Raw genomic sequence first — 25526 nt, 5'->3', positions numbered from 1 at the left:
TGTGTGAGCCTGATGGGAGAGAGAGGACACAGATTCCTGACTCTGTCTGCATCTTTCCTTTATGATCCAGTTGTTCATCCTTACTACATTGCTGTAATAAACTTTTGCTGTGAGCACAACTATACATGGGGTCCTGTGAGTTCTTCCAGTGAATATCCTAACATGAGGGTGGTTTAGGGTATCCTTCAACACAGTAATTCCTGATCTTCTCCTATTCTAAATGCTATGGTGATTAACAACATAAAGGCCAGAAAAAAACTTTTCTAAGTTGCCAAGCTTCAACTTCTGTCTTCTTAAAGTTCTATCCTCATTTTAGCCCTACCATAGGTCAAACATATTAAGAGTTTTGCCTGAGATAATGCAGGTCTCACTGTGTTCATTCTGCTGGGATGGAGTACAGAAGGAGGAAAGAGGGTGAAGGAGAGCCTGCAAGATCTGTGTCCCGTGATCACCAATCCTCTGCAGAGGTCATGACCCCATTTCCCAAGGAGCCCTCCTATGAGCCCTTGTTGGCTTTTTTTTTTTTTTTTTATGAAGAAGACTTCTTTTCCCAACTAGATGGCAAGTCCACTGCGAAGACAGACTTTGTCATATTTCACTGTATTCTTTTCTACGCCTTGCCTAAGTCAAATGCCAATTAACTATTTTGTTGATAGAAAGTTTCTGTCACTAGTTATGGGATTGTGTTGCATTGTCAGACAGCCCTGGCCCTGGGAAAACAGGATAGGAAGAAAGGCAGTAATCGTTTGTCCTGGAAGATGGATTCTTAAGAACCAGCACATGTACCCATGTGCTTGAGGAAATTCCCCAATGGTGAGAGACAGAAAAATGTAATGCAAGTCAGGGAAAGCAGAAATCACTTGAAAAGACGTGACCTTGTAAAAATGGAAATGAAGTGTACAAAGTAGGAATGGCTTCTGCTGAAAATGCTAAGGTATCAGTGAGATTAAGTCACTTGCCCAAGGTCACACAGCACAATCTGAATAAGATTCCAGGTCCAGAGGGCTTCAGGTCCAGCGCTCCAGGATTCTGGAGGCCACAGTGATTGCTCACCAATAGTGACCACGCTAATGAAGGGGCCACTGATCAGCTGGCGGCCGGAAAGCCTCAGGAGATTCCCCAGGGTCGATCCTCGCTGACAGGATGCGGGTTCGGTGCTGCGGGAAAGTCCAAGGACTGGGTACCCTGGGACTCAGGCTGTGCAGCTCCAATCCTGGGCCTCCCATAAGTGTGGGCCAAGGCCCGTCGTCACCACCGGGACCAGCAGGCGGCGTGCGACTAGAAGGGGTACAGCTGAAAGGAGCCTCCAGGGAGGCGGGGCGGAAAGGGCCTTGGCGATTTTGATTGCCGTCTGCAGCCAGGAAGATTTCACCCCTTACACCTAAGTCAGAACAGCTGAACGAGCGGCGCCCTCATGACGCAGGTGCAAGCGAGACGCGCAGTGTCACCGCACCCTGCATCCCTGCGCGTGTTCTCTGGAGCCTGGGGTGTCAGCTTAGAACGGGAATCGAAGGGTTAAAGTTTGGGCGCTAGTTCTAACCCAAATCTGACAGGTGAGGTACCCAGGAATGGCAAGGGGCGGGCACCCGGCGTAGTCCCACCTTCGGGACCGCCTACCCTATGAGGGCGTGGCCTCTGGGTCACCCAGCCCCTAGTGGGCGAGCGGAACTCGCAGGCCCCGCCCCCTGCCTATAAGAGCGGTGCGGCACTGCAGCTAGCGCAGTTCTCACTGAGACCCGTCACCCCGACTCTACGTGAGACGCACCACCCGGACTCACCATGGTGAGTGGGCCTCGCCGGGATTGCGCCCGTCCTGTCCCCTAATTGTCTTTCTCCTTCTAGGCAACTTTCCTCCAGGGATACTTGGGACCCTACGCCCAGCGTTCCGGGTCTCAAGGAGGTACAAGGGTTTTGCACTATCCCCAGCCCCCCTCCGGGGGTGACTTTGGCCTGGTGTGTTGACCACCGGGGGGCGGCCGGGTGGGATTCTCCACTAGCAGAGAGGAGCCCTCCTAGCAATGCCCTCCTGTCTCCCCAATCGTTTGTGCCCCAATCCTCCTGAAGGGAGCCAAAAGGTCCTTTCCACCGTGACCCGCTTGGCTGCCCCTGCCCCCAATCCCCCCCNCCCCCACCCCATCCCCAGTCGCTGCAACTGACAGAACACGTGCTTGGCTCAAGAAGGTGGAAGGGGTCAAGTTACTTGGTGCCGCATCCCCTTTTCCTACCTGGGTGCATCCTCGCACCCACAACCCCCTCCGGTGACTCAGCACCCCGCTTCTGAGCCGGGAGGGGTGGCGGGAATGGGGTTCGGCCTCTTGAGGCGAGCCAGCCTCTCTCCTGCGGGTGCGCTGAGGACTGGCAGAGACAGCTGGCATTGAGCGACAGCCCAGACAGAGGCCAGGTTGGGGGGAGGGGAAAGCTGTGTGTGTGTGGGGGGGTGGTATTTATAGCCTAGGAGCGGGGGCCGAAACTCAATCCTCACTAGGAAGTAACTGGAAAGACTCCTGCGGGAAAGCGGATGTAGGGCCTGGGTACAGGATGGCGCTCACCCTGCGTGGGGCAAGGCGGGTTACCTCTGGGGCCTCACCACAGGTTCCGCTTCCTTTTCTGGGTATCTGGAAACTGTCACCCCGCCATTTCGTTGTGGAAGGGAGGTGCGCGAATTTGGTGCTGCAAGGGTTAAATTTCGGACACTTAATGGCAATACCTAAGGCATCCAATGCCCCAGTGCCCACAACCCTAATTGCCCGCCCTTACTGTCTATGCTCACCAGCATTATCGCTGCTATTTACGTGCGGGCTGTCGCGGTGGATGAAGGTGGTGAAGACATGCAGAGTGCGGGGGTGGATGTGGGGAGAGGAGCCAGATGGGATTGATCCCCAAGGCCAGATGGGATTTAAAGGTGGGGAGAGAGGGCATTTTGATGACTAGGGTGGTCAGCTGATCCAAAGGCTGAAAGACCTCTGCTTCCACCATAAAGAAGGGGAAAGAAAGGGTTATAGGAAATTCAAGTTCCTCCCGAAAGCAAAATATTAAGTGGGGAGGCCTCTGGCTAACTCTGGAAAACCTGGAGAAGCGGGTTATGGTTAGCAGGGATTGGGAGAAGCTGCAGCCTCTGCTGGTCTCATGCACATGCCCTTTCTGTCCTCAGTGTCCTGTCAATGTGACAGGGTCATGCTGAGCCATAGCTCTCACTTCACAAATTTCCCACTGTGAAAGAGACTCAGGAGTTGCCTGCCCTCCCTGGTACCTCCAACTAGGGAGTCCTATGTAGGAGATCCTGGGGAGGCTGCCAGCCTAAGCCTCCCTTCTTGCCAACTGAATCATCCCAGCTGGTTATAGGATGGGAGAGAGGAACATGAGGTGAGGACTCGTGGATGTGGCATTTACGATGTGCCTACCCCTCTCTTTATCCCTCTAGCGTGAATGTATCTCAGTCCATGTGGGGCAAGCAGGTGTCCAGATGGGCAATGCCTGCTGGGAGCTCTACTGCCTGGAACATGGGATTCAGCCTGATGGCCAAATGCCCAGTGACAAGACTATTGGTGGAGGGGACGACTCCTTCACCACCTTCTTCTGTGAAACTGGTGCTGGAAAACATGTGCCCAGGGCCGTTTTTGTGGACCTGGAGCCAACTGTAATTGGTGAGTAGAGGGGGCAAATTTGAGGAAAGTGAAGAGTAACTGAGAGAGGGTGTCTAGAGTTGACTTTCCTGGTCCTGAAAACTCCTATCCCTATTTGAAGCTAAAGAAGGCAAGCTGACCTCAGGCAGGCGGGGCTGTAGCAGGTCTGAGTTTCTCTCACACTATGGTATCTCAGGCTGGCAGAAGGATGAGCTAGCTCTTCTCTATATCTGGCCACAACTACCACCCAAGGGGAAGGTCCCTGCAGAATGCAGCCTTGTGGTTTTGTTCCAACAATGTGGTTTATCCCTTTCCAGATGAGATCCGAAATGGCCCATACCGACAGCTCTTCCACCCAGAGCAGCTCATCACTGGGAAAGAGGATGCTGCTAACAACTATGCCCGTGGTCACTACACCATTGGCAAGGAAATCATTGACCCTGTCCTCGACCGGATCCGCAAGCTGGTAAGAATTTGTCATGGAAGGGAGGGAGTTTTTTTCATCCATTTCAGAAAATATGTGTTGCAGAATGTGAGCTTCTATGGAATACAGATTGGTCTTTTCCTTAACTTCTCAAGATACTTTAGGGTACATATAGCTACAAGAGAGAGTTCCTTGGGTCCTTCCCCTACTTATACTGCTCTCTTTCTTGCCTTCCAGTCTGACCAGTGCACAGGACTTCAAGGCTTCCTGGTATTCCACAGCTTTGGAGGGGGCACCGGCTCTGGCTTCACCTCCCTCCTGATGGAGCGGCTCTCTGTGGACTATGGCAAGAAATCCAAGCTGGAGTTCTCCATCTACCCAGCCCCTCAGGTGTCCACAGCTGTGGTGGAGCCCTACAACTCCATCCTGACCACCCACACCACCCTGGAGCACTCAGACTGTGCCTTCATGGTGGACAACGAGGCCATCTATGACATCTGCCGCCGCAACCTGGACATCGAGCGCCCAACCTACACCAACCTCAACCGCCTCATCAGCCAAATCGTGTCCTCCATCACAGCTTCCCTGCGTTTTGATGGGGCCCTCAACGTGGACCTGACGGAGTTCCAGACCAACCTGGTGCCCTACCCGCGCATCCACTTCCCCCTGGCCACCTATGCGCCAGTCATCTCTGCAGAGAAGGCCTACCACGAGCAGCTGTCAGTGGCAGAAATCACCAATGCCTGCTTTGAGCCTGCCAACCAGATGGTGAAGTGTGACCCCCGGCATGGCAAGTACATGGCCTGCTGCCTGCTGTACCGTGGAGACGTGGTGCCCAAAGATGTCAATGCTGCCATTGCTGCCATCAAGACCAAGCGCAGCATCCAGTTTGTGGACTGGTGCCCCACAGGCTTCAAGGTTGGCATCAACTATCAGCCTCCCACTGTGGTGCCTGGGGGTGACCTGGCCAAGGTGCAGCGTGCTGTGTGCATGCTGAGCAACACGACCGCCATCGCCGAGGCCTGGGCCCGCCTGGACCACAAGTTCGACCTGATGTATGCCAAGAGGGCGTTTGTGCACTGGTATGTGGGTGAGGGCATGGAAGAGGGTGAGTTCTCTGAGGCTCGAGAGGATATGGCTGCCCTGGAGAAGGATTACGAGGAGGTGGGCATCGACTCCTATGAGGATGAGGATGAAGGAGAAGAATAGAACAGCTGTCTGGAGCCTCCTTACTATGTTTATTGCAAAATCCTTTCAAAATAAAGTTTCCTTGCACGGTTTCTTGTCCCCTCTGTGAATACTTGAGCTTCTGCTGCCTTCCCCTGTGTGCTGCTGCTGCTACTGCTGCCACTGCTGCCCTCACTATTTGCTGCTCATGACACTTTTCCCTTCCATGGCTGAAGGTGAGACTTGCCAAGGGGCCCTTTCCAGGCCCAGGAATCATGACCCCAGGGACCCTGATATTAGGTCCTAGGGGGATCCAAAAATAGGGAGGAAATGACGACCAAATCCCCCTGGACCTGTCTATCCTGTCACAAACTATTGAAGGATATGAGTCTTCACTTCCTTACAAGTAGGAGTTTAAATCCAGTAGTTTCTGTGTTGGAGAATGGACTGCCACCCTATTATTCCTGCTGCTTCTGCATCCACCAACTCTGGAAGCAAGACTTGGGCAAGGCTTTGCTGTGCATTATTAGAGTTTGGGAATGGGGCTGAGCTGGCCCGAAGTTCCCAGGCATGGAGTCACATCATAAGCTTGGGGGGTGGGAGGGAACAAGGGCGATTTGGAGTTGTTTTTGCCATTGCACTTCTCAGCAGCTTTGCATAGCTTACTGTCTGTCTTGCTTTGCTGGAGCTAGGGCTGTGCCATTAAAAGTCAGGTCGTCTCCCTGTTTGTGCTTTCTTTCAGCCTCGGCCTAACACTAGCTGGTGGGAGCCTCCTGCCAGGGCCCTGGGGGAAAATTCAAACTTTGCTAATAGGCACCCCAGGACCCACACGTCAGTATGTGGCGGTGGGCATGGTGGGGGAGGAAGCTTCAATCTCAGGAGCAGGAGATGCCAACCTGCCCTTGCCGCCTCTCCCTGGTGATTCAGGGACACTGTGCCCTTCCCTGGGGAACAGGTTTTAAGCCCAGCTAAGGGCAGGGCCCCTGTTTACTCAGCAGACCAGACAGGAAGTGGCTGCTGAATACTGCCACACCACACTAGTCTCATTAATTATTAACTACTACGTGTGAGCTAGGAAAATCAGGGAGATGTGGCCAAAATGGTTGCCAGCTCCACTCCCCTTGCCCCAGGCTGAGGATGGGAGACCAGTTATGTAGCTGTCTGAAAGCTTCCCCAGGTGTCTCCACCCAGAGGCTCTTGGCCTGGCAAACCGGCTGGGCTACTTTAACTAAGTAACCCACCCCTGGGAGTGAAAGAAGAAAAGAAATAGTTGAGTGTGCTTTTAGGGGTGCTGATCCCAGTTCTTAGCAAAGGCAGAAACTAGCTCAAGTCAGAGCTTTAATTTTACGACTAAAACAAGCTAGGAAAAAAACTACCCACATATCAGAAAAGGACACTTGCCTCCTGTTAAATAATACAGAAACACCTTTGCTGACTACACCATTACCTCTTTCCAGGCTGTTCCCTTGGAACTGGGCAACCGGACTCTGGGCCCCTTGCAACTCTTCTCTGCCTCTAGACACACTGGGAATAAGATCCACACCAACCTGTTTTCACTTTATTTTCCTGTTTATACATTCTCCTGCTTCCAGATTTGAAAGCAGAACATGATGTGAGCCCAGCAGTCCAGCTCAGAGTTGTGCGCCATATTTTTCTCTGTTTCACTTTCTCCCCCAGCCTCACCACCGGTCAGGCCCCTTGCCTATGTACTGAGGTAAAAGAGCAGAGAGAAGACTGAGATAACGATCCTCATCCCTGGTACCCAACTGTCAAGAGCAGCCCTGGATAGAAAGGAAGAACTTCCAATGAGGAATAAGAGCCTCTTTCCAAGGCACATGGAGCCATCTTAATGTGGCCACTGGTTAGTTCAGATTTGAGTGGTGTGCTGGCCTGGAGCTGGGGGTTGCATTGCCTCCAATTGACTGAGGAGGAGAGGAATGTGAGGGCGTTGCTGCAGGTCCACAGTCATCATGGAGGCCAGCAGCTGTCGAAGTGCTGAAGAATGCCTGTGGAGGGAGGAGGGCAAGGTGAAGGGAGGGCATCTAGCCCCCTTGCTAAGGTCCAACTCAGCTTACCCTGGGGAAGTCTGAAATGCTTGGTGTTCCTCTAAGTGCTCACCTGGGGCTTTGTGGGATGCTGAGTTGGTTCTGCACAGCAAGGGCCACACTGTCACCTTTCTGAAACACCATGTCATAAGGGCCTTCCCCAAACATCATGGCATAAAGCACACAACCTAGGGACTGAGCACAATGTGGTTAGTCCCTGGAAGGGAACTGATGGAAGTGACATCTCTCCCCTTCTGTGGTGAAAAAAGACTACAAAAGCTAAAAAGAATATTCCAACCTGAGCCAGTGGCACTCCCAGGGCCCAGAGAAACTGCCAGTTAGCCAGAGGCCTCTGCAGTCCTTGCTGAGATACTGCCTTCAGCACTGATAACGAGCAGTAACTACCCAGCTCAGTGTGAGGGATTATACCACTTCCTGAGCAACTGAGTATAGTATCAGTGACAGTTACCAAGAAGGAAATTGAGGGGTATGGAGACATACTGTGGTTCCTGGGGCTTCATGCAACAGAAACCAAACACTTTCTACTGCCCCTCCCCACTCCACAGCAGGTACAGAGTTGCACCCCTCCCACCCAGAGTCCCACCCAGTTGCTTCTCACCCAGACATCAGTCCGTTCATCGATGACACAGTGGCTCTGCACAGAGAAGAGCTCCGGGGCCCGGTAGGAGATGGTGCACCGCTGGGCTGCCCAGTCCTGGAACAGTGGTCCCAGAGCTCAAAAGTGGGGCACAGGCCACAGTAATGTGACTGAATTTGGGCATGCACCACAAGGAATTGGGAATGGGAAACAGGTGGGCAAAGGAACCTAGAGACTTACCTGTAGGGTCAGAGCCTGGCGGGAACCCTCCACTTGGATACATGCTTGATTCATGGAACCCAAGTCCATTAAAACTGGCTGTCCCTCATCTCCAAGCAAGATATTGGTGGGCTTCAGGTCCCTGGAGTGAAGTGAAAATGACCAATAAGCATTCCTGGACAGGAAGACTTGGAATCCCAGGGAGCAAAAATATCAAGGGGGCTTTCCTTGGGAGGAGAGTGGAGACCTCCTGGTTGTCTTAGTGAGGTTCTTCCTCTTAGCTCAGCATGTACCTGGGGCTCTCCCACTGACCTGTGGGCATAACCTTTGGTATGAATGGCCTCAAGGCCTCTGCAGATACCCAACAGCAGCCGAAGGATTTGATCCTCAGTCAGGAAGTTGCCTTTGTCTTTCAGCCTTTCTATCTCATTCCATAGCGTACCTCTCTGCAACACAAGTTTCCTCAGTTGAGATTTTCTGAAGTCTCTGTTCCCTGGGCCTAATCCCTGTCCTGTGTGTCAAAGCCCACCAATCCTTTCATCACACATACCTTGAAACCCACAGTCCCACTTAGACTCCTTTAAACTCCAAATCCAAAGTGGTCAAACCCTGGACATGGCTCCTGTTTCCCAACATGCTTGACTGCTCACAGTCTTCAGTAGGTATCTGCTGCAACCCCCTCCATAACCAAGAGACTTTCTGACCTTGAAGAAAGGTAGCAGCAGCCAGGCCTCATGCTTAGCACCCCGCTCTCTCAGACAGTAAGCCACGAGGCGAAGAATGTTGGGGTGGTGGAAGAGGCGATGCATGTCTGCTTCCCGCTGAGCCTCCTCCCGGTCCTGCTGCTCGTGACACAGGATTCGCTTCAGGGCGTAGAAGTGTCCGTCATGTAACCCCTCCACTAGGTCCACATAGCTGAACCCACTGTGGGCCAAAGGGGTCAGTGAAGGACCATGATCATTTCCCACACAGCTTGGACCCAGAGGAATTCCCTTGGGGAGGGGTGCCTCTCTCATTGCGTAGAAACCCTCCCAAGATGTGGCTCTAAGAGAAGTGTGAGAGTTCCTCAGGAGCAGGAACACAAAAATTGTTAAGGTCCTGTGTTCCTAACAATGTTCTGCACATGATAGAAGCTCAATAAATATAAAGTAATAGCCAACATGTATATCAAGTTCTTATGAACTGGGTGGGACACCTATATACATTATCTAATTTAATCCTCACAATTACCACAGTGAGGTATGATAATCATGTCCTTTAGGTAGATGAAGAAACCATGGATCACCAGGGTCACACAAGGTGGATCTAGAAGGCCTGGGTCCAGAATCCACTTTCTTGACCCATTCAGCTAAGGCTCAGTCAGATGAGGTAGATAGGGATAAAATCCTTGTGCCCCTATCATGTGCAGACCCTATGTAGTCCCTCAGTGACCATAACCCTGGGGGCAAGCTAAGTGATTTCCAAACACTCACCCCTCCCCCAGTTTCTGGATGAAGAGGTAACGCTTATTGTCAATGATGACAGTTCCACGAGAGCAGACACACAGGGCGTGTCCCATAATGTCTCAGTCATCCTTCTCAAGGACAGACTTTGGCTGCCAAAAGGTTCGTCCAGAGTGAATGGGCTCTTCTAGGTGATGGCCTGGGGGCCCAGCGGATCATGCTGGAAAGAAATCGACCGCAGGTCGCGGGTCCGGCATAATCCAGATGGCCCTGAAGTACAATTGCGGACAGCTCAGGCCCAGGTCTTGGAACTTAGATTCCCGTCTAAAGAAAACAGACCCTGGCGACAGCAGCTCCAGAAGGCTGAGTCAGGTGCCCTAAAGCCTCTGGCCACGCAGCGACTACCAGGTCGCTTCCTCCAACCCCGGCCCACCTTTGGACGGATCCCGCTCCCAAGCTCTTGGGGCCGCAAAGGCAAGGCACAGGGTAGCTCCCGAGGAAGTGCGAGGCTCGGGTCCACCTCCGGCAGAGCCCACCCCGGGCTGCGGAGCCCAGGGTCTGCCAGCCGCGACTCCCCACTGACCTGGCTCGGGCCGGAGCGAAGCACCAGGGACCGGAAGTAACGATTACATCATCAGTCCGCGCCGGAGTAACGGTCCACCGTATCTTAGCAACTGCTGAGCATCCGGAGGATGTGAGGGCGCGGAGCTGAAAGGCCCCGGACCGCACAGACCGACGGGTCCCAGGACCCGGGTGAGGGTTCTCCACTTGGCCTTCAGTAGGGGTCAAGACACAGGCACTTGCGCCAAAGGGGGGCAAAGCTGGGCTCTGCCCGAGGCCCCCAGGACCTCCATCTCCCAATGTCGGAGGTAGGGGGCCTCACACCTCCGCGCGCTGGGGGAGAATGTGGCCTACTATGTATGGTTCAGCCCAGAGAGGGATCCAGGGAGGGGCGGGTGCTGGTGGCCCGACCCCCTGGAGTTCTTGTCCTGTCCAACCTTAAGGACTGTGGCATGTATCCTACTACCCTAGAGTCAGTGATTAAGAGCTCAGACTGGAAGCAGACAGTTTCTAAATCCAGTCCTAATAGCCTCCTATCTGCATGACCTCTGGCAAATGACAACCTCTCAGATCCTCACTTTTCCCTAGCTGTAAAACAGATATAATGATACCTAAGGTTAAGTGTATGAACTATGAGGTCAAACTGCATAATCCAATCCCAATTCTACTAAACTAGTTGCATGACCTTGGATGGGCTACTTATTTCCATCCTCCAGTTTCTTCATCTGTAAAATGAAAATAATTATTTCACGGAGTTGTTTGAAATATAAAGTGCTTAGCCCAATATCTGATACATAGTCCTCAAGTATCAATAAAGAGCAATAATAATCATTGCTTATTACCCTGGTTCTCACACCTCAGGTTTGGAACTGTGAGGCAGAAGGAATAGAAATTCACAAAGTACAAGCCTTGGCACCAAGCAGTTGTTTGTGACATCTCTTGTCTAGACAAGCAGGGGTAAGTTGGAGAGTGCCCTTCCGAAGAAATTATAATGGCTCTATTTGCTCAATATGGTCTTTTGCTGAAACAGGGCTCTCTACGGGAATGGTCCGTCTTGTAACTTTCGGTTCCCTGCTTCCACATCCCTGGTCACCATGGAGATTTTCCTAATGGGTTCCTTGATTCTGACATCCATTAATCTAGATTTAACTTGTTATATGTCAAGCCCTGTGCCAGACACCGAGGATCCAACGACAAGACACTCCTGCTCTCAGGGAACTCGGTCCAATAAAGCAGTGCTTCTCAATCTTGACTATGTTTAGGATAGCCTGGGAATCTTGTTAAAATACAAATTCTGATTCTATAGGTCTAAGGTAGGACCTGAGATTCTGCATTTCTAACAAGCTCTCAGGTGACGCTGATTAAGCTGGTTCGTGAACTGCACTTAGAGTAGTAAGATGTAGAGGATTTTTACAAACTAATAGAGTAGTGGGTGGCTGGCTGCAGGCGGGGTACAAAGTCCCGGGTAACCTCCTGGAAACTTGAGGTGGTCTCCGCCCCTTGCTTGCTGAGGTTCCCTCCCAGGAGTCCAACACGTGACGGTCGGACCGACGGATCAGACTAGAGGAGCCCCGTGAGCGTCATGGCTCCCGAGAAGCCGCTCTGCCTTCCCTTCCTGATGCTGCCGCTCCTGACGTTGTTGCTGCAGCAGGTAAGATGAGAGGGTTGACTGACGGATGAAAGTCAACCACCAAGCGGCCAGCAGGGCTAGTTTCATTTTCCTCCGCTTTTGGCTGACGCTGACCCTCACTCCAAACGTCTGCTGAGCACAGGATTTTCCCCTTTGCAGGCAGACCCTCGGTCGTTCGTAGTGGATCGGGAACGTGGCCTGTTCCTCTTGGACGGGACCCCGTTCCGATACGTGTCTGGCAGCTTGCACTACTTCCGGGTACCGCGGATACTGTGGGCGGACCGGCTTTTCAAGATGCGATTGAGCGGCCTCAACGCCGTACAGTTGTAAGAAGTGCTCGCGAGAGCTACATGGGGCGGGGGCGGGATTTACTTTTCCTACCGGTTCCTTCAGATGGGTCCTGGCCTGAAGACTGGCTGAAAAGAGGCTAGAACTCCCAGACTCCTAAACCAAGGGGCGGGCCAGGACCTGCTTCCTAGTGCTGCTGGAGATTCCTGCCCGCCTGAGCCCCTAGTCCTCCCTGGCATCTCCCCATCTCGGGCCCTGTTAACCTCTTACTTTCTCAGTTACGTGCCCTGGAACTTTCATGAGCCAGAGCCTGGAGTCTATAACTTTAATGGCAGCCGCGACCTCTTTACCTTTCTGAACGAGGCAGCTATAGCAAACCTGTTGGTCATACTGAGACCAGGACCTTACATCTGTGCAGAGTGGGAGATGGTGAGTTAGTTGGAGGAGGGACAGAACAAAAGCTTTCCATGTGTTTCTAGGCTAGTCCCCTCTGCCCTCACTGTAGGGGCATGTCCAGCATTATATTCAACTCTCTCCTTTCTTACCTCCCCACTACACCCCAGGACAGCAAAACCTACATGCTTTTTTGTCTTTGTTTGTCTCAGGGGGGTCTCCCATCTTGGTTGCTTCGGAATCCTAAAATTAATCTGAGAACCTCAGATCCAGGTGAGTTGAGACAAAAGATTTAACACAGAAAAAAATCAAACAAAAAGGCGGATCATTTGCGTGCCTCATACAGAAGAGACCATCCTTAACTTGGAGATTATTCATTCAAATATTGTTTCCTTCATGCCCAGCAGGACACTAGAAACTGGCACCAGACAGACCTAGTCCCTGTGTAATAGAGGTTATAACATAGTGGAACAGACAGATCAAAAAACAAACAAACAACAAAAAAAAAACATTCACCATTTGTAGATAAGGTTATTAGCTATAAACAAGGAGTTAAAGACAGTGGGTAACAGATTTTTCTTATTTGCAGGGTAGTCAGAAAAGGTTTTTCTGAGAAGGGATCATTTTAGTTGACTTCTAGGGAAGGGAAAGCACTGGTCTTTGTATAAGAGCGAGGCAAGAATATTCATGTCTGAGGAAGGTAGATCAGCATGGTGGAGTACAGTGGGGTGAGGGAGATAGTTATATGACATGATATTGAAGACGAGACAGATAATTGGTGTAAGTCCTTATAGGACTTATGTGGGGTTCTTAGTTTATTCTCAGTAGACAGTCACGTTAAAAAAAATTAGCAAGGGATATGACATGACTTGATTTTTTTGCTTGTTTGTTGTACCTGGGATTGAACCCAGGGGTGCTTTACCACTGAGCCACATCCTTTTTATTTTTGAGACAGGGCCTCACTAAATTGCTGAGGCTGAATTCAAACTTGCTATCCTCCTGCCTCAGCCTCCTGAGTTACTGAGATTACAAATGTGTGCCACCAAGCCCAGCAGATCTGATTTGTTTTAACATTACTTAGTCTGGATGTGTAGAGTGGATTGAGGGGAGCAAGGGTGGAGAAATCAATGGAGATATTACTGTAGTTAGAACAGAGAAGAGAGTTCCTGGATTAAGATGACTGTGGTGGAAATGTAAAGAAAGCAGAATTGAGATACACTGTGGATACAGAAATCTGTGCCTGGTTGAAATCCACTTCTTTTGTATCCCATGATATCCACTTATCTGGTCTCTGCCCTTGGTTCCCAAGGCAGTGACCACTCAATCTTACTCTCTTGTTGACAGATTTTGATTGGAACAGGATGGGTGGGGCAGTGTGAGTAGGAATGAAGCATTTGGCCAATTAAAGTGGTGATGCTATTTCCTGACACAGGGAAGGTAGAGGAGACTAGGGGAACAACTTAAGATGCCAGAGAGCTTTATGCCAAACCCAATTGTCTATAAATATATTTAAAATGATAAATTATTAATGAAACACCAACATGCAGTCCATTTTGCTCAAGAAAACCAGCAACTGGCTGAAAATTTGTTTTCCCTTTTCATTTTAAAATACATACCTGCCTTAACCTTCAGAGGATTGATATAGAGTTTTGAATTATACTTCAAACAAAAAAAGGATAAATATTGAAATAATTAAACATCTTTTATCCATTGTGAAATCCATGATTTCCTCATCCCCTTGACCAATGAATGGCCCTCAGCACAGTTGGTTGCTCTGTCCTTTGAAATACACTTATTTTTGGTACTGAGGATTGAACCCAGGGCACTTTACCACTGAGCTACATCCCCAGTCCTTTTTATATTTTGAAACAGGGTTGCTGAGGCTTGCCTCAAACTTGTGATCCTCCTGTCTTGGTCTCCTAACTTGCTGGGATTACAGGTGAATATTTACTGTATCTCCCATGATACCCACTTATCTGGTCTGTGCCCCTGCTTCCCAAAGCAGTGACCACTTAGTCTTAATCTCTTGCTTGTCCTTTTCTGTTTTCCTTTACTACAAATGCTGTAGTGTACACAGCTATCCTTGGATGCATTTCTTTTCTCTATTATCATTCCCTAGGTGATTGCATTCATTTGTATGATGGGATTAAAATCCATCTGATAGCTGATGATCCTGAAATATGTATCTCCATAGCCAGGACCTTTCCCATGATTTCAACACATACATTCAACTGCCTATGTGCAGTCTCCATTGAGGCAAATAAAAGGCATAATGATACAATCTCTTGGTAGTGTTTTCCAAACCAGCTTTCTTAGTCTTTTTATTTCAGTTAATGGCAACTCTACTTTCCAACTAAGCAGCATAAACACTGTGGTAAATCCTTCATGCTAGTCTTTCCTGCACATCTCACATTTAATCCATCAGAAAGTCCTGTCAATTTTACCCTCAACAACATTGAATTTAACTGCTTTCTCACCACCTCTGCCATTCCCTGGTCCAGAGGATCTCTCCTCAGCTGGCTTATCTTATAGCTTCCCAAGTGACTTCCTTTGTTCGCCCTCTCTCCCATATAGTCATTTCTCAATCCAGTGGCCAGTGTGATTCTATTAAAATAGATGTTTAAATACACATCATGAGATTTCTCTGCTTAACCTCTACAATAAAATTTCATCTCATTCAGAATATAAATCATGTATTTCTTAAAATGATTTACTAGGTCCTATGTAATTGGCCCCAGTCATGTCCTTCATCTGACCCTCTTCTTGTTCATGCTGCCTCAACCTCCCTGTCCTCATTGCTGTTCTTCAGACCCACCAGCCTTGGGTTGTGAGGCCTCTGCCTGAGGTCTTCCCTTGATCTCCCTGCTGAAATCACCTCAGCGGTGCTTCCTGGCCACTCTTTAAATTTTAAGTTCTCCCACTCCATTATTTTAGACCTTCTTTCCTGCTTTAGTTCTTGTTCTTGGCACTATATATTCCCTTATTTATTTCCTTAATTTATGGTCTGCCTACATCACTAGAAATTCCACAAGGGCAGATGTTTTGTCTGTTTTGTTCCTTTATGTATCCCTGGAACAGTGCTTTGTGCATACTCAGCACCCATAAATACTTGTTGAATATGTGAATGTGATTTAATATATGCTTGGATTAAAATATGTAGTACAAATTTGGCTTCCTTTATATGACACATAAAGTGTAATTAAATGGTTTAAGAATGGAACAATATCCTCCAAAATGTCTTTCATTGAATCCACCTTTGAGAGTCCCTGTCTTTTGCTTTGTCCTCAATGATAGGGATGCAACATTGAAGGAACCCTCCAGATAAGGTTCCTATTCACTAGTTGGGAAATTAGCAAGAAACAATCACAGACATAAATGTTCAATCATAATTTGTCAAGTTACTTAGAAGTATGAGATAATGTGAGAGTGTTTTAACAGGAGATCTATCCTGATCTGGGATATCAGAGGCTTTCTTGAGGACATTGATTGCACACACCTGTAATCCCAGCGACTTGAGGGTGGAGTGAGAGCATCGGAAATTTCAAGGCCAGCCTGGGCAACCTAGGAAGACCCTGTCTCAAAAACTTAGAAAGGCTGGGAATATAGTTCATGGTAGAATGAACCCGAGTTCGGTCCCCAGTACCAGAAGAAAAAATATTGAAACATGAGTTGGAGTTGGTTAGGTAAAGGAGGGTGGAGGAAAAAGTGTCAGGCAGAGGAAACACTGTGCATGAAGATCTTCAGGGTGAATCACAAAAATAACAAGCAGGAGTTGAGAATTTTAAGGCACAATGCCTAGTATAATGATCTTCCAATTACCAACTTAAAAAAATCATTTGACTGGAAGGTGCAAGTCAGATGCTCTACATTGTGAATTCCCATGCTACTTCACAGAAATCTCAGGCATAAGTGGATTACGTAATAATAGTTCCAGGGGCTGGGGATGTGGCTCAAACAATAGCGCGCTTGCTGGCATGTGTGCGGCCCGGGTTCAATCCTCAGCACCACATACAAACAAAGATGTTGTGTCCGCCAATAACTAAAAAAAAATAATAATAATAGTTCCATACTGTGTATTTAGCCTTTTTCATCCATGTGTTTGTTTCCTTTTTGTTTTGGTTTGGGGGTACTGGGGATTGAACTCAGGGGCACTCAACCACTGAGCCACATCCCCAGCCCCATTGTATTTTATTTAGAGACAGGATCTCATTGAGTTGCTTAGCACCTCATCGTTGCTGAAGCTGGCTTTGAACTCAGGATCCTCCTGTCTCAGCCTCCCGAGCCACTGGGATTACAGGCCTGCGCCACCACGCCTGGCTCATCCATGTATTTTTTTTTTTTAATATATATTTTTTAGTTGTAGTTGGACACAATACCTTTATTTTATTTATTTATTTTTATGTGGTGCTGATGATCGAACTCAGCGCCTCGCATGTGCTAGGCGAACACTCTACTGCTGAGCCACAACCCCAGCCCCTCATCCATGTATTTTTAAGAAACAATACTCTATACCCATCATGTGCAAGGTCCTGGGTTCAATCCCCAGAACCATGAAAACAAACACATGTACTTTAAAGTTTCCTATGTTTTACTTCCATTGACATGCAAATATATACGTGCTTAGGGTTGAGAGTTCTAAGAGTCACTACTTCCCAGAGTTTTTTTGGGGGGGGCAAGTGGGATGGAACCTGCAGCCTAGAGTAAGGGCAGCACTGAAGTTGTTAGCAGGGATGCTGGGGATGGGGGCCATGGAGATGGTGGTGGCCCCTAATGAGCAGAGTGCCTCTCCTTCCTTTAGACTTCCTTGCTGCAGTGGACTCCTGGTTCAAGGTCTTGCTGCCCAAGATATATCCATTTCTCTACCACAATGGGGGCAACATCATTAGCATTCAGGTACAAGTGGGAAGTTGACTGGGCACGGGGAAGAAGGTGTAAGGTGTTTTTAACCTTCTCAACCACATAGTTCCCATTTCCCTTTCCCCTGGCAGGTTGAGAATGAATATGGTAGCTACTGGGCCTGCGACTTCAACTACATGAGACACTTGGCTGGGCTCTTCCGTGCGCTACTAGGAGACAAGATCTTGCTCTTCACCACAGATGGGCCTGATGGACTCAAATGTGGCACCCTCAAGGGACTGTTTGCTACTATAGACTTTGGGCCAGGTCTCCTGAACAAGGGTTTGCAGTGGAGTCTGGGGAAGGGGTGCCTTTTCTGTACTGTTCATCTTTTACCCTTGCTTCCTTCCTGCAGCTGACAACATGACCAAAATCTTTGCCCTGCTTCAGAAGTATGAACCCAATGGGCCATTGGTGAGGGACCAGAGGGAATGGGAATCAAAGCAAGAATCATGGATGGTAATAGGTCCAGCTTGGTTTTCACCTCTTTCATGGCTTTTTCACTTCATATTCTAGGTGAACTCTGAATACTACACAGGCTGGCTGGATTACTGGGGTCAGAATCACTCCACACAGTCCATTGAACCTATAGCTAAAGGACTAGAAAACATGCTCAAGTTGGGAGCCAGTGTGAACATGTAACTGAAGACAATATGAACCTATTACTGGGAGATGGGGATGAAAGTTAAGATTCAGTGGGTCAGCTTTTACCCCCTCCCCCCAATTCAGGTACATGTTCCATGGAGGCACCAACTTTGGATACTGGAATGGTGAGTACAGATTGTCCCCTGGGACAGAAACAGGGAGGTAACAAGGAATTAGAATCTAAGGGCTGGATAGACTAGGATGCCTAGAAATTGGATATGCCACCACTGCCCGCTCTGATGGCAAAATTCTCTGCATGAAGCTCTTTGCTTAGTGCCTATCCTCTGAATGAAAGATATGTTAATTAAATTGGTTCAACCCTAGGTGCTGATGAGAAGGGACGCTTCCTTCCAATAACTACCAGCTATGACTACGATGCACCCATATCTGAAGCAGGGGACACCACACCTAAGCTTTTTGCTCTTCGAAATGTCATTGGCAAGGTGCCCTTTTATTAATCGGGGAGAAGGTCGTGCCCAAATTGTAATGGGATCCTCCTATAAACTGGTGGTGGTTTTCTGGGCCACAGAGCTGAGTGTCCCATGGAAGCATTTCCCAATCACTCAAATGGTACCACTTGACTTACACATGAGTGAACATTATAGTGTCTAAATTAGAGAGTCTTTATGACCAAAGCCCTTCCCTGGGTCCCAAGTTAAGAACCTTGTTCTAGGGTCTTGGAATAGGGGCTGTTTCTGTGGTTTTCCTATGGCTCCTGAGAGAATTTGGGCTCAGTTCCAGGAAGTTCCCTTGGGACCTTTACCTCCCCCCAGCCACAAGATGATGCTTGGACCTTTAACTATGCACCTGGTAAGTTCCTCCCTGTCTTTTCTGATTCTATACCTTTACTTTCTAAATATCTACCTTATCCTGCCCTTGATCCAGAAACCTCCCTCTTATTCTGATTCTTGCCTCTTAATTTTAACAGGATGGGGATTTGCTGGGTTTTCTAGATTTTCTGTGCCCCCAGGGGCCTATCCATTCAGTCATGCCATTGACCTTTGAGGCTGTGAAGCAGGTAAGACATATATCTACATCTGGTGGGAACAGCAAACTCTCACCAGCTATAGTGAAAAGTTCCTCCTAGCAACAATTTCCCTTTAATGTCCTTTCTTATCTCAATTTATCTTAAACTCATTCTTCCATATCCAGGACCATGGCTATATGCTGTACCGGACCTATCTTTCTTATTCCATTTTTGAGCCAACACCATTATGGGTGCCAAATAATGGAGTCCATGACCGTGCCTATGTGATGTTGGATGGGGTGAGAAACTAATTCCAGGTTAACTTGTGAGATCCAATTTCCCCCTTTCCCCAGCACCCTATAGCCTTAAGTTTTCATCTTTACCCTTTCCTACTGCCTGCTCACATCTATAGAGGGTACAGAATTATAACCTGGGATGAGGAAGAACTTGATTAAGGATGGAGTTCCAGAATGGTGGTGGGTAATTCACAGTTGGCTACATTTTCCTTACTCTTCAAATAAGTGTTCTAATGTGGTTCTCTATGCAGTGGCCAAGAACTAAATGCTGAGCCCTTCCTTTCATAGATCCTGTCTCTTATCCACAGGTGATCCAGGGTGTTCTGGAAAGAAATACGGATAACAAACTATATTTGATGGGGAAAGTAGGGACCAAACTGGATATCTTGCTAGAGAACATGGGAAGGCTCAGTTTTGGGTCTAACCACAGTGACTTCAAGGTGAGTTAGTTTTGTTTCCCAGTACACTTATTGACCAACTCCTCTGGAATGACCAGAGTCTAACGGAAGGTAAGGTACAGCCAGGTCTTTAAGAGTCAGAGAAATAGTGGCTTGTGGGGACCTGAATTTGGCCACTAGTTACATCCTAGAGCTTGATTAGGGACAGTAAATAAATTTACAGGCTTAGTAAATAATGACTTTTCCTTTGCCTCCCACAGGGCCTGTTAGAGCCACCAATTCTGGGGCAAACAATCCTTACCCAGTGGATGATTTTCCCTCTGAAAGTAGATCATTTTGTAAAGTGGTGGTATACGTTCAAGTTGCCAAAAAGACCACAGCCTAAAGATCCTTCTGGCCCCACCTTCTACTCCACAATGTTTCCAATTTTAGGCTCAGCTGGGGACACATTTCTCTATCTACCTGGATGGACAAAGGTATTGCTAATGGTGGTGGTTGGTGGAGGATGTCTTTCCCAATATCACCCAACCAGACCCTAAAGAAAAACTATGAAAGGAGGGGGAGCAGAAATTATTATTTTGATGAGAAACCCCAAAGAGGATGATTCTATCCCTTGGAGAGCTGATCTTTGCTTTTCTCACTCTCTTATTACCAAACAGGGCCAAGTCTGGATCAATGGGTTTAATTTGGGCCGGTACTGGACAAAGTTGGGGCCACAACACACCCTCTACGTGCCAAGACCCCTGCTGTTACCTAGGGGAGCTGTCAACACAATCACCTTGCTGGAGCTAGAAAACGTCCCTTTACAGCCCCAAATCCAGTTCTTGGATAGGCCTATCCTTAACAGCACTGTACACAGGACACTTTCCCTCTCACCTGATGTACAAAATGACTCTGAACTAATGGAGTTAAGTGGGCACTGAAAGAAAGATAACTCTTGGACCTGGGACATGGAGTGGGCAGAATCCTTTGGTGCTGGCCATGGTAACCAAAGGCCAGAAGGCCTCTGAATGTAAGTACAAGAACAGTTTTCTTGCCAAACTTTTTATTAAAATTCCAGAGACAGTACCAGCTCCATACACTTCTGTGACCCTATCTTTGCCCTGGTTCCTGAGTATCCCTCACCCTATTCTTCCAAATACTCTCTGGCTTCATGGGGAAGAAGAAACCTAGGGCTGGAGTCAATATGCCCTCTCAGGGCCTACATTTGGCCCAGGTGAAGCTGTAGGAGGTCAGGAAGAGGGCTTCCCAGCCTGACAGCGATGGTCCTGGAGGCAACATGTGGAGCAGAAAGTGAAGTCAAGGTAATGAAAGGGAATGAGGCCTTGGAGGGAAGTCCCACAACTCCAGCAGCGTCTGAACAAGAGGAAGAAAAATGGCAGGACAGGTTCCCCAGAAACTTTCCATTCCAAGCTTTTTGCAACTCTCAGAGGTTCCCAGAGTATCTCAAATCCCCTCAGCAACCCCTCTGAAAACCATGTAGACCATCATTCCACTTGCCCCAAATAGTCCCTACAACATTAGAGTCCACTCTGACTCAAACCCTAGCCCCATACCGAGCATTGATAACTCCAGAGTCAGGGATTGGAGGAGCAGGGGCTCCCAATTGGGCAGCAAATCGGCGCTCTGCAGCCAGAGCTCTCTGAAAAACACAAAGTCACATTGCAAACAAGACCCAGCAGTGAACAGCATGCCTGAGAAACAAGAGCTGCACTATGGGGAGTGGGTGAGAGCTCTAAGGAAGTCTCGCTATAGAAGAGCCTGGCCTCACCTTCTCTCTGTCACTGAGGGCAGCAAACCTCCACTGCTCTTCTTGCTCTCGCTCTTCCTGCTCTCGCTGCTTCCGCTGCTGTTCCTCCCGTTGCCGCCGGGCTGCCTTCTGCTCCCTTTTCCGTGTGGCCTGCCGTGCCTCCATTTCTGGTGTCAGTGGCCCTGGTACCTGGGGGATTTTCCAGAAGATATTAAGTAAGACCCACAAAAGCTATCCTTGGTTAAAAGTGCAAAGGAGTAGAAAGGACCTGGCTAGGACCTATGACACCTTCCCACTCTGCATCTCCTTCTTCTAGCTGACCTGAGCCTTCTTGTAATCATAGGCATCTGGATTCTTCTCCATGAACCTTCGGAACTCATTACGTGTTGATCTGTCAGCTGCTACCATATAAGGTGGGCGGGCTTGGGAGTCCCTATGTACAAAAAAACACAAAATGGGTTCAACTTGCCTCCTGTCTTTCTCAATATCACCCAACCAGACTCTAAGGTTATATTGTCAACTAAAGAATGCAACATGAGCCACCAAATTATCTTCTCTATACCCAAAATGGCTCAGAGTGGAGACACTTACTGCACAGTGGGGTTGCAACCTGCCTCCAGCAGCAGATGAACCACTGAGCCTCTTCCAGCTGCAGCTGCTGCATGCAGGAGAGTGAAGCCACCAGAGCCCAAGGGGGCATTGAGTAAGGACCTAACTCTAGGGTCTGTAGGCTCAGCAGCTAGCTGGAGCTTCAGCATTCCAATGTCTCCAGCTCGGCAAGCAGCTAGAAGCACATTCCATAGCTCTGACTGATCAGGGTTCTTGGCCTTATCCACCAAAGGCCTCAAGGGGGCTTCAACTGTCTGGTCTGACAGAGAGAAGGGCTCATTTTCTTGAGGTTTCTGGAGAAGAGTTGTATGTGCCCCAGTCTCCTGGTCTCGACTTCTCTCTTTATTCCGTTTTCTTCTTCTCCGCTTAGGCAATACTTCAAACTCTCGAAGATCCAGTGTCTCCCGAGTTAATTCCACTAGCTCCAATTCTACCCGGGAGCCATCTTCTCCCTCTGACCCTGAACCTAGGGAGAAATATGACAGGTTAGATCCATCTAAGGAATAAGCAGAGAGTGAGCTGGTTCAGATGCATTTATGTCTATAAAGAAATGATCCAGACTGTCCTAAAATGAAATTTCTATCTTGTCCCGGAACTATTCCTATGAGCAGTCCTAGGATTGTGCACAGAAGAAAACATGGCAGCAATCCTTGCCCCAAACCAGCAGCATCCAGCCAGGCAGACAAATAATGTGAGACTTGTGCAACACACTGAAATATCTACTCCATGATAAGATTTTCTAAGTACCAGGGATATATATCCATGAACAAAAGAGATAACAGGAGATCTGGAAAAGTCAAGTAAACATGCCACAGTGATTGCTATGACACACCTTACTTTATACAGATACTGGGGTGTATATGGATAGGTATATGTGGTGTAAAAACCGGAGATGGGTCAATTAAAAGTGATTTTGCCACTGTATTTCAAAGACAGACACACAAATAGACTTGATAACTGCCAGATGGTACCTATACCCTGGTTGGATAATTCCTCCATCTTCCCTAGTGCCTCATTTTCATCACTGGGGACCTTTCTTCTTTCTTCCTCAGCAGCCTTCTTCCTCTCCTCTTTCACAGTCTTCCAGTATTTCTGAGGTGAGTACAATCTGATTGTCTCCTGAGGGCTGTCTTCTGCCATAAAACACAAAATCTTTCTCAAACTTAGTTGAGGAAAAGCCAGCCCAGGTTTCTCAGTGAAAACATACCTGGGCTATAGTTCCAGGGTTAGAAAAATCCTCTGGATGCCCACAAGAGAACCAAGGCTTGAGCTGTAGAGTACTGAAAGGTCTAAGAAGCCTAAAGATTGGAACTGGAGGCTTACCATAGACATGCAAGGTGGTCAGCTTAAGAAACACACGCTGGACCTCATGGAATGTGGGTCTGCGGGTGGTGAGGGGGATAACCCAAAGTCGGGGATCCTCCCTCTGCAGAGGTGCCCCATGGCCTCCAAAGAAGAAGGAACGGCCAGAGCGGGGGGCACGCAGCAGGATTGTCTCAGCCTCCTCAAGTGCCTTGGCCCAGGCTGGCCCTGCCAGCAGATCCCGAACATCCTAGAGAAGAGAGTAACTCCACTTGGCCTATATTCACTTACTATTTTTAAATCTTCATCCAAAGATTTAAAAAGGAGGAAGAACTAAGGTTCCTGGAGACCCTTATTCTATTTTGTCTACCCAGAAATAATGAAAACTGGAAGGATATGAGAATCCCAAACCTCTCTACTGTAACATTTAGCAAGTTGAAATGAGAAGCAAAAAGAGTGATTAGTGGACCAACAAATCTGGGAGGTCTAAACTCACTGTATACAGTGTGGCTTCATTGTAGCGCCTCAGATTGGCTCCAGCAGAGCGTGTTGGCCCACCCTGGGCATCTCGAAGCCCCTGGGCTGTGCCCCGCTTGGCCCGCACGGTGTAGCGGTGAAAGGTTTTGTGTATCACCACTTCTTTTCTGTAGACAGCATAGACTCAGTACTGGAGAACAGCTGGTGCTCCCAGGTTAGCAGGATCTATTCCAGCCTTGCCCCATGCAGGACCCTCACCCTTGAAAAATGGCACCAGCAAAGTGCCCAGCTGCAGCCAGGAGCACCACGGAGCACCTGGGACCTCCATTTTGCAGGTTCTGTAACAGCAGTTCTGCCTCTTCTGGGGGAACCTGCATGATATATGAAGCAGAACATAGTTTTATTCATCAAGGACAAGAAATCAAATGCTAATGCTAAGTGCTTCACAATAAATTATTACCTCATTTATTACAACCACCTTGAGCCTTGTTTCCATTTTATAAAGAAGGACATCTCAAGTTTGGAGAGGTAGTGGTAGATATACCACTTGGATAAGTGGTATATCCACAATTCAAACAGACTGATCTGTTTCCAAACTGAATTCTGTAATACTTGACCCTAGCACAATTCAGGCCAGTTTCAATTAAAGACTGTTGTCCATGTGATACCCAAGCCCAAAAAGAAGGATGTGGGAAGAAGTGATACACTAACCAGCTAAGGAGAAAACTAAGCTGAGCATACAAAAAGTTGGGGTTGACCACATAACTTGTGCAGACACTTGCCTTGTGAGGGCCTAGAACACAACGGTAGGCATAAAGAAATTGGCCATGGGCATTTTGGAAAAGAACTCGATGGGCATGGAAGCCTGGGGATTGGTTGGGCTTCTCAAATTCAGCCCTCTCCTTGCTCAGTGTCTGCAAGTCCTCTTCGCTATCTGAATCTTCTGATCCTGAGATGCTGGAAAGATCTCCTAAAGACAGACAACATGGGACATAAAAGTTTGGTACCCCATTTCTAACCTTTCTTCAAACTCCTTATGGCCTTCTTACACCCCATGTCCTGCTCCCACCAGGCATCACCTGTGGAGCTCTGCTTTTCAAAGTCCAGGGCAGACAGGAGAGGCTTGTTCTTGAGACGTTGCTTTAGGTTAAAGCGATGCCAGTCAAGCTTATAATGTTCTCTCTGGTACAAAGGCAAAACGGGAGGCAGGTGGTAGAACATGGCCCAGCCTGGCCCTATGTACTAGCCAAGACCACTCATGAAACTCCAGAAGTGGGACCAGGTAACACCAACTGCTTCAGTGGTAAAGCACAGACCTTTAATAACTTAAGGCAAATTAAATGTCTACTTCTCCCCCCCCCCACCTCTACTTTTGTTCCTAACATCCAGCCCTATATCCTGGCTTTTACCTGTTCCTGGTGGTTCTGGAAGGTCTGGTCACAGGATGAACAAAATAATTTCTCTGAAATATCCACAGGACCATGGAGTCCTTTTCTTTCTGGGCTTGTTCTCTCCCCTGAACCTAAATAAGGGAAGGGTAATTGAACTTCTAAGGGGCTCAAATTCATAATGCCTGGATTTAGTCAATATCTGATATCCCAACAGTAAGACACAAAAGAAAGAGATGGGCACACGCCTGTAATCCCAGCAGCTTGGGAGGCTGAGGCAGGAGGATTGCAGGTTCATAGCCAGCCTCAGCAACTTGACAAGGCCCTGAGCAACTCAGCAAGACTCTATCTCAAAATAAAATGTAAAAAAGGGCTAGGGATGTGACTCAGTGGTAACACCACCCCCCC

At 48.4% G+C, this 25526-nt stretch overlaps 5 protein-coding genes across 17 annotated transcripts in view; 3 read left to right on the top strand and 2 right to left on the bottom strand.

The window, feature by feature from the left end:
• The first annotated feature begins 1636 nt into the window (after nucleotides 1-1636).
• LOC107138719 (tubulin alpha-4A chain) lies at nucleotides 1637-5327 on the top strand. The gene is made up of 4 exons (XM_015481421.2): nucleotides 1637-1782; nucleotides 3422-3644; nucleotides 3941-4089; nucleotides 4285-5327. The coding sequence occupies exons 1-4, from the start codon at nucleotides 1780-1782 to the stop codon at nucleotides 5254-5256; spliced, it is 1347 nt and encodes a 448-aa protein (XP_015336907.1). The 5' UTR covers nucleotides 1637-1779; the 3' UTR covers nucleotides 5257-5327.
• Nucleotides 5328-6750: 1423 nt separating this feature from the next.
• Nucleotides 6751-10553, bottom strand: Stk16 (serine/threonine kinase 16). Of its 4 annotated transcripts, none has more exons than XM_015481424.2 (8): nucleotides 10102-10553; nucleotides 9549-9788; nucleotides 8781-9000; nucleotides 8389-8522; nucleotides 8098-8218; nucleotides 7879-7974; nucleotides 7333-7454; nucleotides 6751-7220 (listed from the first exon to the last, which is right to left on the bottom strand). In XM_015481424.2, exons 2-8 carry the CDS (start codon nucleotides 9632-9634, stop codon nucleotides 7082-7084), a joined length of 918 nt encoding a protein of 305 aa, XP_015336910.1. In that variant the 5' UTR covers nucleotides 9635-9788; nucleotides 10102-10553; the 3' UTR covers nucleotides 6751-7081. The 4 variants fall into 4 exon arrangements, with proteins under 4 accessions (XP_015336910.1, XP_015336911.1, XP_048664547.1 ...); XM_015481425.2 differs by lacking the exon at nucleotides 10102-10553 and adding an exon at nucleotides 9952-10095; XM_048808590.1 differs by lacking the exon at nucleotides 7333-7454 and having other exon boundaries at nucleotides 7879-7994.
• Nucleotides 10221-20660, top strand: Glb1l (galactosidase beta 1 like). 5 transcript variants are annotated; one of them, XM_015481420.2, is made up of 18 exons: nucleotides 10221-10271; nucleotides 10941-11036; nucleotides 11592-11730; nucleotides 11869-12035; nucleotides 12276-12426; nucleotides 12603-12663; nucleotides 17189-17283; nucleotides 17379-17553; nucleotides 17642-17700; nucleotides 17803-17924; nucleotides 18016-18056; nucleotides 18256-18374; nucleotides 18667-18741; nucleotides 18860-18949; nucleotides 19084-19197; nucleotides 19503-19634; nucleotides 19853-20068; nucleotides 20252-20660. In XM_015481420.2, exons 3-18 carry the CDS (start codon nucleotides 11662-11664, stop codon nucleotides 20513-20515), a joined length of 1950 nt encoding a protein of 649 aa, XP_015336906.1. In that variant the 5' UTR covers nucleotides 10221-10271; nucleotides 10941-11036; nucleotides 11592-11661; the 3' UTR covers nucleotides 20516-20660. The 5 variants fall into 5 exon arrangements, with proteins under 5 accessions (XP_015336906.1, XP_048664542.1, XP_015336905.1 ...); XM_048808585.1 differs by having other exon boundaries at nucleotides 10226-10271; nucleotides 11604-11730; XM_015481419.2 differs by having other exon boundaries at nucleotides 10251-10387; nucleotides 11604-11730.
• Atg9a (autophagy related 9A) overlaps nucleotides 17141-25526 on the top strand; it is a 20078-nt gene continuing 11692 nt past the window's right edge. The window contains exon 1 of the mRNA XM_015481413.2: nucleotides 17141-17147. The gene's annotated coding sequence lies outside the window, so the exon portion shown is untranslated. The remainder of the gene's footprint in view (nucleotides 17148-25526) is intronic.
• The window catches only part of Ankzf1 (ankyrin repeat and zinc finger peptidyl tRNA hydrolase 1), a 7794-nt gene continuing 2888 nt past the window's right edge, over nucleotides 20621-25526 (bottom strand). For 4 of the 6 annotated variants that reach the window (XM_015481416.2, XM_015481414.2, XM_015481415.2 and 1 more), the window contains exons 3-14: nucleotides 25140-25252; nucleotides 24810-24912; nucleotides 24513-24700; nucleotides 23989-24101; nucleotides 23750-23897; nucleotides 23275-23503; nucleotides 22923-23084; nucleotides 21934-22417; nucleotides 21664-21775; nucleotides 21364-21531; nucleotides 21149-21234; nucleotides 20621-20948 (exon numbers count right to left, since the gene is read on the bottom strand). In XM_015481416.2, coding sequence (XP_015336902.1) covers nucleotides 20825-20948; nucleotides 21149-21234; nucleotides 21364-21531; nucleotides 21664-21775; nucleotides 21934-22417; nucleotides 22923-23084; nucleotides 23275-23503; nucleotides 23750-23897; nucleotides 23989-24101; nucleotides 24513-24700; nucleotides 24810-24912; nucleotides 25140-25252 — 2030 coding nt within the window. In that variant the 3' untranslated portion in view covers nucleotides 20621-20824. Of the gene's footprint in view, nucleotides 21235-21363; nucleotides 21532-21663; nucleotides 21776-21933; nucleotides 22418-22922; nucleotides 23085-23274; nucleotides 23504-23749; nucleotides 23898-23988; nucleotides 24102-24512; nucleotides 24701-24809; nucleotides 24913-25139; nucleotides 25253-25526 lie in introns of all 6 variants that reach the window. The other 2 variants (XM_048808581.1, XM_048808583.1) reach the window with 2 other exon arrangements.

Source organism: Marmota marmota, unplaced genomic scaffold (assembly GCF_001458135.2).
Source record: "Marmota marmota marmota unplaced genomic scaffold, marMar, whole genome shotgun sequence".
Lineage (NCBI taxonomy): Eukaryota > Metazoa > Chordata > Mammalia > Rodentia > Sciuridae > Marmota > Marmota marmota.
The sequence above is the reverse complement of the archived record's forward strand: the minus strand, read 5'-3'. Positions and strand labels throughout refer to the sequence as shown.